The sequence below is a fragment of the Lampetra fluviatilis genome, chromosome 76, assembly GCF_964198595.1.
Source record: "Lampetra fluviatilis chromosome 76, kcLamFluv1.1, whole genome shotgun sequence".
In the NCBI taxonomy this organism is placed as follows: Eukaryota; Metazoa; Chordata; class Hyperoartia; order Petromyzontiformes; family Petromyzontidae; genus Lampetra; species Lampetra fluviatilis.
Genome location: NC_136350.1, coordinates 2,733,393 through 2,743,596, shown reverse-complemented (window position 1 = coordinate 2,743,596; position 10,204 = coordinate 2,733,393). Strand labels below are relative to the sequence as shown.

General features: G+C 55.0%; 1 protein-coding gene across 1 annotated transcript in view; it reads left to right on the top strand.

Annotated features, from left to right (window-relative positions):
* The window catches only part of SLC25A11 (solute carrier family 25 member 11), a 30,571-nt gene that overhangs the window by 4,153 nt on the left and 16,214 nt on the right, over positions 1-10,204 (top strand). Inside the window, exons 2-3 of the mRNA XM_078883976.1 lie at positions 6,051-6,203; positions 7,235-7,441. Coding sequence (XP_078740102.1) covers positions 6,051-6,203; positions 7,235-7,441 — 360 coding nt within the window. The remainder of the gene's footprint in view (positions 1-6,050; positions 6,204-7,234; positions 7,442-10,204) is intronic.

Here is a 10,204-nt window from a genome sequence, read left to right as displayed (position 1 = left end):
GGGAGCAGGGGGGAGCAGGGGGGAGCACGGGGGGGGGCAGGGGGGAGCACGGGGGGGGGCAGGGGGGGAGCACGGGGGGGGCAGGGGGGAGCACGGGGGGGGCAGGGGGGAGCACGGGGGGGGCAGGGGGGAGCACGGGGGGGCAGGGGGGAGCACGGGGGGGGCAGGGGGGAGCACGGGGGGGGCAGGGGGGAGCACGGGGGGGCACGGGGGGGCAGGGGGGAGCACGGGGGGGGCAGGGGGAGCACGGGGGGGGCAGGGGGGAGCACGGGGGGGGCAGGGGGGAGCACGGGGGGAGCACGGGGGGGGCAGGGGGGAGCACGGGGGGGGCAGGGGGGAGCACGGGGGGGGCAGGGGGGGGCAGGGGGGGGCAGGGGGGGGCAGGGAGGGGGGGGAGCGGGGGGCAGGGGGGGGGAGGGGGGGGCAGGGGGGGGAGGGGGGGGCAGGGGGGGGAGGGGGAGCAGGGAGGGGGGGCAGGAGGGGGGAGCAGGGGAGGAGGGGGGAAGCAGGGACATGAGAGAAGGGGGGGGCAGAGAGAGACACACGGGGGGAGCAGGGGAGGAGGAGGGGGGGAGCGGAGGGGAGGAGGGGAGCAGAGAGAGGGGGGGCAGAGAGACACACGGGGGGGGGAGCAGGGGGGGAGCAGGGGGGGGGTCAGGGAGAGACACGGGGGGGGGGTGGCAGGCAGAGGGAGCAGAGATGCACTGGCACACACGGGGGATGCAGGGAGAGAGAGGGGAGCAGGGAGGGGGGGGGAGCAGGGGGAGAGGGGGGGGCAGTGACACGGGGACATGAGGGAGTAGGCAGAGATGCACTGGCACACACGGGGGGGGAGCAGAGAGAGAGGGGGGGGGGCAGGGGGGAGGGGGGAGCAAGGAAAGGGGGAGCAGGGAGGGGGGTGCAGGTTGCGGTGCGTCTCGGAGTCTTTGACAGCAGCACGGGCTGCGAATCGAGAATCGATTCCTCGATTCATGACTTCAACTGCAGTGCTGGTGGTGGTGGGGGGGGAGGAATCGTGTCGCTGGAATCGGCGCGCTGCGATTCCTCTGCCGAGCGGTGGTGCAGCGGATCGCGGTCCCTGTGCCCTTTGACCTTTGACCTCCCGGGGTCACGGCCGCTCGGGGAGACAAAGGCGGCCCCGTGACCTCCTGCACCTAGCCTGGCACAGCAGCCAACCCATAGCACCTACTGTGTATGTCACGTGACCTACTCCTCCTGCACCTAGCCTGGCACAGCAGTCAACCCATGGCACCTGCTGGGTCTGTCACGTGACCTCCTCCTCCTGCACCTAGCCTGGCACAGCAGTCAGCCAACCCATGGCACCTGCTGGGTCTGTCACGTGACCTACTCCTCCTGCACCTAGCCTGGCACAGCAGTCAGCCAACCCATGGCACCTGCTGGGTCTGTCCCGTGACCTCCTCCTCCTGCACCTAGCCTGGCACAGCAGTCAACCCATGGCACCTGCTGGGTCTGTCACGTGACCTCCTCCTGCACCTAGCCTGGCACAGCAGTCAACCCATGGTACCTGCTGCGTTCTGTCCCGAGACTTCCTGCACCTAGCCTGGCACATAAGTCAGGCAACCCATGGCACCTTTATTTTGGTGATTTCGAAAAGTGTATTGGTTTGGCCATGTTTGTGTTGTTGTAGTACAGAGTTAGACTGATGGCCTTAATCTAAGTTGTCTTGTGGTTGTTGTTGTACAGCGTTGGTGTACGGTGTTTTTTTCTGCAATACTTTGCTGTCTTTTCTTGGATTTTCTGTTTGCACTCAGTCACATAGTCACTTTAAGATGTTTTTTGTTTTTGTTTGTTGCGGTTGCACCCGATTCAAGAGCCAAATGGCTCACAGGGCTATACCTAATAAATGAACTTGAACTTGAACCTGCTGGATTCTGTCCCGAGACCTCCTGCACCTAGCCTGGCACAGTAGAGGGTACAGCTTGGTGTGGTGCATCTACCGGTCATCTCAGTCAGGCAACTCATGGCACCTGCTGGGTCTGTCACGTGACCTCCTCCTCCTGCACCTAGCCTGGCACAGCAGTCAACCCATGGCACTTGCTGGGTCTGTCCCGTGACCTTCTCCTGCACCTAGCCTGGCACAGAAGTCAGCCAACCCATGGCACCTGCTGGGTTCTGTCCCGAGACCTCCCTGTCGGCGAGCGAACCTTCCACGCTTCACGTGATAGCTTCAAAGTGCACCTAGCCTGGCACAGGCGCCGTGGTGTTGTCACCGTCACCTATGACGCGGGTATTGGTATTGGTGCCCGCCACCCACCCTCTCTGTGTGTGCCCGCAGTGTTGCACTTCATAGGTGCTCGCTAACAGCACTTGCCCCGACAGTCTGTTGGAGGCTACACGGGGGAACTTTGTCTGTGTGTGTGTGGGACTCTATGGGTCTCTGTGTATCTCTATGGGTCTCTGTGTATTTCTGTGGGTCTCTGTGAGTCTCTGTGGGTCTCTGTGGGTCTCTATGGGTCTCTGTGTCTCTGTGTGTTTCGAGGTCTCTGTGTGTCTCTGTGTGTCTCTGTGTGTCTCTGTGAGTCTCTGTGGGTCTCTGTGGGTCTCTGTGGGTCTCTGAGTCTATGGGTCTCTGAGTCTGTGGGTCTGTGGGGGTCTCTGTGAGTCTGTGGGTCTCTGTGGGTCTCTGTGGGTCTGTAGGGGTCTCTGTGAGTCTGTGGGTCTCTGAGTCTGTGGGTCTCTGTGAGTCTGTGGGTCTCTGTGGGTCTCTGTGGGTCTGTGGGTCTCTGTGGGTCTGTGGGGGTCTCTGTGAGTCTGTGGGTCTCTGTGGGTCTCTGAGTCTGTGGGGGTCTCTGTGAGTCTGTGGGTCTCTGTGGGTCTCTGTGGGTCTGTAGGGGTCTCTGTGAGTCTGTGGGTCTCTGTGAGTCTGTGGGTCTCTGTGTGTCTCTGTGTGTCTTTGTGGGTCTCTGTGGGTCTCTGTGGGGGTCTCTGTGTATTTCTGTGGGGGTCTGGCCACCCACCCATCCTTCATCGGCACTGCTGCTACTCCCTACTAACTAACTGCACTTGCATCCCCCCGCCCAGACAGTCCGTTGGAGGCTATGTGGTGGAGACTTTTGTCTTTGTCCCGTCGGTTCGGGAACTGTACCCCGGGGAGGGTAAACAGCGGAATCGATTCAGCGACTCCTCGTACTGGTTCGCGAAATGTATATACACAACGCAAATGCATAATGTGTTTGCACAGTGTATGTGCATAGTGTATACACAAAATATGCACATGCATAGTCTATATATATAATGGGTTTACAAGATGCATATACGTAATGTACATGTAATATGCATATTATTAATGTGCATACATAATGTATATGCAGAATGTTATGTTGATGTAGATGCCACTGCTTATTCACGTTCTGTAGATGTAGATACCACTGGTTCTTCACCTTCTGTAGATGCCACTGGTTCTTCACGTTCTGCAGATATCGATGCCACTGGTTCTTCACGTTCTGCAGATGTAGATGCCACTGGTTCTTCATGTTCTGTAGATGTAGATGCCACTGGTTCCTCACGTTCTGTAGATGTCGATGCCACTGGTTCTTCACGTTCTGCAGATGTAGATGCCACTGGTTCTTCATGTTCTGCAGATGTAGATGCCACTGGTTCTTCACGTTCTGTAGATGTAGATGCCACTGGTTCTTCACGTTCTGCAGATGTAGATGCCACTGGTTCTTCATGTTCTGCAGATGTAGATGCCACTGGTTCTTCACGTTCTGCAGATGTAGATGCCACTGGTTCTTCATGTTCTGTAGATGTCGATGCCACTAGTTCTTCACGTTCTGTAGATGCCACTGGTTCTTCACGTTCTGTAGATGCCACTGGTTCTTCACGTTCTGCAGATGTCGATGATAATTCCCTTTGGCGCTGGTGTTTCCTCTCTGTTCTCTTGAAAAACTTAACCGAGAGATGTCTGCACAGTTTATCTCTTCTCCTTATCATAACTCAACCTGTAACGGGCAAAGAGCGTTGTCAACAGTGAGCACAACGCGACGCACGGGGGGACGGGTTTGATCGTATCTCCGAACATTCGTAGGTTCGAATGTTCGTAAGCGGAGAAGTCTCCCGTGCACACGGCCACACGCCACCACAACCGCGTCGGCTACGTAACGACTCAGCAGTGTCTCCTTGCCCCGGGGGATATTGGAATTTGAACGGGCGACCTCTGCGTGGCATTGCCGACTGCAGGGGCTTTAGCGCTGGCTGCTACTTAACTCCCACGCCTGGCATGCAGGAGGTGGTGTCGTGGGTTTCATCCCGACCCTGACAGCGCCCGCCAGAGGTCGCAACCGGATACCCGATACCCGTACCCCTACCCGATACCCGGCTACCCGTACCCGGCCGGGTACGGGTACAGGTACCCGTTTGCGACCCTGGTGCGGCCGGGTACGGGTAGCCGGGTAGGCCGTGAGTCACTGGTGAGTCACCGTTTGTCACTCATTTCCCAACGTCTTGTCTCTTCTCACAATTCAAGTTCCTAGAATCAACCCACCCGCGCCTGCAACGTGGCTTCATCCCAGAGGTCGCAATCGGGTACCCGTTACCCGTACCCTACCCGATACCCAGCCGGGTACGGGTAGGGTACGGGTAGGGTACGGGTAGGGTACGGGTAGGGTACGGGTAGGGGTACGGGTACCCGTTTGCGACCCTGGTGCGGCCGGGTACGGGTAAGGAATCAAAACCCGTTTGAGACCCTGACAGCGCCTGCTCTATATTTAGAGTTTGCGTGTTCTCTCTCTCTGTCGCTCCCCGCGGTCACTGCATGGATGTGTCTCTGGGTCCTCCTCTGTTTTTTTTCCTCCTCGTTTAGAATCAACGTCACCACGCGGTCAGAGTGATTTGGCTGCTGCTGCTGCTGTATAAAGTTCCACGCGGTGATGATGATGATAAGACACTTTCGATTTAAAGCTTTCGTGAGTGCAGGGATTCATCTTCTTGGTTCTTTCAGTAAAGTCATCACGTAGAAGGGAAATAATGAAATAATAAAAATAAAACATTATAAAATACAATTCTCACGACGTTTCGGCCACAACGCAAGCAGCCGTCCTCAGGTGAAGAACAGGTCTGTCGGAAAGACAGCGTCTGAATGAGACGCTGTCTTTCCGACAGACCTGTTCTTCTGAACGAGACGCTGTCTTTCCGACAGACCTGTTCTTCACCTGACGACGGCTGCTTGCGTTGTGGCCGAAACGTCGTGAGAATTGTATTATTTTATGAAGTTTAATTTGTATTATTTCCCTTCTACGTGACTTTACCGAAAGAACCAAGAAGATGAACCAAGAAAATGATAAGACACTTTCGATGAGCAGATATCGTTTGTGTGATGGCCAGCGTCGCTTCTGCAAACAAAGCTACAACGTACCCACGAAACAAATAGTTTAGTAGTTTAGTACATCATGGGACCTTTGCCAGTACCAAAATATACTAACAGGGTTTTTCCCCTTTTTTCTGGCAGGAAAACTGACACCTTTTGGCAAGGAATCATGCTTACATTAACCACAATGCTTGCAGTGAAATGCAAACAAAAAAACACAACTCTGATAATGATATGCACTGTCCTTGAAGTTGATTGGTCCACACCCGAGGCAGCTTTCTCTTAGAGCCCAGTCTCACATGGTGTTCGACCAGATGACGCCAAAAGGCGCATAACTCAAAGACAGCGCACTATCAGAGTATGAGAGCTCGGGGTAAGCATTTACACCATTGGTACCTCATTTGCCAGTAAAAAAATTGTTTTTTTACCCTTATCTGGCAACAAAACTGACACGTTTTTTTACGAGGAGTCATGTTTGCATAGATCACAACACAAGCAGTCAAAATGCAAACATAAAGAAACAACTCTGATGATGATAATGATATGCACTGTCCTTGAAGTTTTTATACCAGTTGAAAGGGTAAACACCTATTACTATATTTTGCCACTGGTAAAGGAGATGTCTCAGTGTAAATGCATACCACACACTCACTCACCCTGTGTAGATACCACACACTCACTCACCCTACAGCGGGTGGTGATGTTTGTCTTGGTGTTTGTGCAGAATGGCTGCCACGGTGTTTGTGCAGCCGCTGGACCTGGTGAAGAATCGCATGCAGCTGAGCGGGGAGGGCGGCGGAGCCCGGGAACACCGCAACAGCGTGCAGGCCGTGGCCTCCATCCTGCGCAAAGAGGGCGTGCGGGGAATCTACACCGGGTGAGTGAGTGGGTGAGTGAGTGGGTGGGGGGGTGAGTGTGTGGGCGAGTGAGTGAGTGGGTGGGTGAGTGTGTGGGTGAGTGAGTGGGTGTGTGTGTGGGTGGGTGAGTGAGTGAGTGGGTGGGTGAGTGTGTGGGTGTGTGAGTGAGTGGGTGGGTGAGTGAGTGGGTGAGTGTGTGGAACACCGCAACAGCGTGCAGGCCGTAGCCTCCATCCTGCGCAAGGAGGGCGTGCGGGGAATCTACACCGGGTGAGTGTGGGGGTGGGTGAGTGGGTGGGTGAGTGGGTGGGTGGGTGGGTGGGTGAGTGAGTGAGTGAGTGGGTGGGTGAGTGGGTGGGTGAGTGGGTGGGTGTGTGGGTGAGTGGGTGAGTGGGTGGGTGTGTGGGTGAGTGGGTGGGTGAGTGGGTGGGGGGGTGGGTGTGTGGGTGGGGGGGTGGGTGTGTGGGTGGGGGGGTGAGTGGGTGGGTGAGTGGGTGGGTGAGTGAGCGGGTGAGTGAGTGGGTGGGTGAGTGAGCGGGTGAGTGAGTGGGTGAGTGTGTGGGTCAGTGTGTGCGTGCGGGGCATCTACACCGGGTGAGTGAGCGGGCAAGTGTGCGGGCGAGTGTGTGGGTGAGTGAGGTGTGGGTGAGTGTGTGGAACACCGCAACAGCGTGCAGGCCGTGGCGTCATCTGGTCCAACACCAATGGAGACTAGGCTCTAAGAAAAGCTGTCTCGGGTGTGGACCAATCAACTTCAAGGACAGTGCACATTATCATCATCAGAGTTGTTTTATTTTTGTTTGCATATTGACTGCTTGCGTTGTGGTTATTGCAAACACGATGCCTTGTATAACGGTGTCAGTTTTTGTACCAGTTGAAAGGGTAAAAAACCTAGCGCTATATTTTATCCTGCGGTATCAATGCAATATTCTGATTCTGTGTTGCCTGGTAACATTTTTTTTTTTATAAAATAGCGTCAAACCGTGTCTGCTCCGTGTCTCACCTCGTGCGCCCGCCCTCACACTCACCCCACACCCACCCCACTCGCCAGGCTGTCCGCGGGACTGCTGCGCCAGGCTACGTACACGACGACACGTCTGGGCATCTACACGGTGCTGCTGGAGCGCCTGACGAGCGACGATGGGGCACCTCCAAACTTCTTCGCCAAGGCGGCCATCGGCATGGTGGCCGGGGCCACGGGAGCCTTTGTGGGCACCCCAGCAGAGGTGGCGCTCATCCGCATGACGGCCGACGGCAGGTGAGACCCGTAGACTCACGCAGAGACCTGTAGACTCACACAGCAGATACCTGTTGAGTCACACAGAGACCCATAGACTCGCACAGAGACCCATAGACTCACACAGCAGAGACACGTAGACTCACACAGAGACCCGTAGACTCACACAGATACCCATAGACTCACACAGAGACCCGTAGACTCACACAGATACCTGTAGACTCACACAGAGACCCGTAGACTCACACAGAGACCCATAGACTCACACAGAGACCCATAGACTCACACAGACCCGTAGACTCACACAGAGACCCATAGACTCACACAGAGACCCGTAGACTCACACAGAGACCCATAGACTCACACAGAGACCCATAGACTCACACAGAGACCCATAGACTCACACAGAGACCCATAGACTCACACAGAGACCCGTAGACTCGCTCAGAGACCTGTAGACTCACACAGAGACCCATAGACTCGCACAGAGACCCATAGACTCACACAGCAGAGACCCATACACTCACACAGAGACCCGTAGACTCACACAGAGACCCATAGACTCACACAGAGACCCATAGACTCACACAGAGACCCATAGACTCACACAGAGACCCGTAGACTCGCACAGAGACCTGTAGACTCACACAGAGACCCATAGACTCGCACAGAGACCCATAGACTCACACAGCAGAGACCCATAGACTCGCACAGAGACCCGTAGACTCACACAGAGACTCATAGACTCACACAGAGACCCATAGACTCACACAGAGACCCATAGACTCACACAGCAGAGACCCGTAGACTCACACAGAGACCCATAGACTCACACAGAGACCCATAGACTCACACAGAGACCCATAGACTCACACAGAGACCCGTAGACTCGCACAGAGACCTGTAGACTCACACAGAGACCCATAGACTCACACAGAGACCCAGACTCACACAGAGACCCATAGACTCACACAGAGACCCATAGACTCACACAGAGACCCGTAGACTCGCACAGAGACCTGTAGACTCACACAGAGACCCATAAACTCGCACAGAGACCCGTAGACTCACACAGAGACCCATAGACTCACACAGAGACCCGTAGACTCACACAGAAACCCATAGACTCACACAGAGACCCATAGACTCGCACAGCAGAGACCCATAGACTCACACAGAGACCCATAGACTCGCACAGCAGAGACCCGTAGACTCACAGAGACCCTTAGACTCACAGAGACCCGTAGACTCACAGAGACCCGTAGACTCACGCAGCAGAGACCCATAGACTCACACAGAGACCAATAGACACCCATAGAGACCTATAGAGACAAAGACATAACAAAGACCCCCCATATAGCCTTAACCAGACTCTTGGGGCAAGTGCTGTTAGCGAGTAGCACCTATGAAGGCCGGCACGGCACACGAGGGGGTGGGTGGCCAGCACCACGCCCGGCCGCCTTTGTCTCCCCAGTGGCGATGTTTACTACGCATAACGCACCAGGTACTCATTTGAGGCTGAGTCGACCTAGGGGAGGTGGCCCAGGGTCGGTTAAAATAACTGTCACACAGGGTTCATCTTCTTGGTTCTTTCGGTAAAGTCACGTAGAAGGGAAATAATAAAATAATAAAAATAAAAGATAATAAAATACAATTTTCACGACGTTTCGGCCACAATGCAAGCAGCCGTCTTCAGGTGTAGAACAGGTCTGTCGGAAAGACGGCGTCTGAATTAACACCACCAGGCTTGGCAGCGTATATTTAAGTTGGGTCGGGGGAAGGAATGGCGCCTTGACAAAGGAGTTTACATATCAACAGCGGAATTTAGCATATTGATGACAAATGCAGATATGGGATTAGTCACTCCTTGTGGAATGTGTAGGTTGGTGAGGGGGTCTCAAAGTCATATTATGGCTAAGAATTTTATAATGTTTTATATTTTTGATTATTTTATTATTTCCCTTCTACGTGATGACTTTACCGAAAGAAACAAGAATACATTCACGTAAAACAATAAAATACAATTCTCACGACGTTTCTGAACGTGTTGTCTACATTTATTTAAAGTTGCGCATTTTGATGTGACGTCACATTTCTCAAACCTCCACCCCACCAATCGTCACAAATGTCTGACCCCCCCCCCCCCCCCCGAGGTGCGTGACGTCATTTATGGATGGCCCCTAACAGCACTTGCCCCCAACAGCACTTGCTACAGGCTACCTGGGAGATCTTTGTCTTTGTCTTGTTTGTGGTGTTGCGTTTGTGTGGTCGCCAGAGGTCGCAACCGGGTACCCGATACCCGTAACCTACCCCATACCTGGCTACCCGTACCCGGCCAGGTACGGGTACGGGTAGCCGTTTGCGACCCTGGGGCGGCCGGGTACGGGTAGGCCGTGAGTCACTGGGTGAGTCACCGTTTGTCACTCATTTCCCAACGTCTTGTCTCTTCTCACAATTCAAGTTCCTAGAATCAACCCACCCGCGCCTGCAACATGGCTTCATCCCAGAGGTCGCAATCGGGTACCCGATACCCGTACCCGGTCGGGTATGGGTATAGGGTACGGATACGGCCGGGTACGGGTAAGGAATCAAAACCCGTTTGCGACCTCTGGTGGTGGCGTGTTGGTGGCGTGTGCGTGGTGCGTGTCGCGTGAGATGTTACTGATCAGTGGCGTGTGACGTGTCACGCGTGTGCACGTGCGTCTTGGTGTGTGCCGCCTGTTTGGTGTTTGTGTAACGACAAAAACCACCAACACATGAGCGTCAGAGGCAGGACTCGGCTAC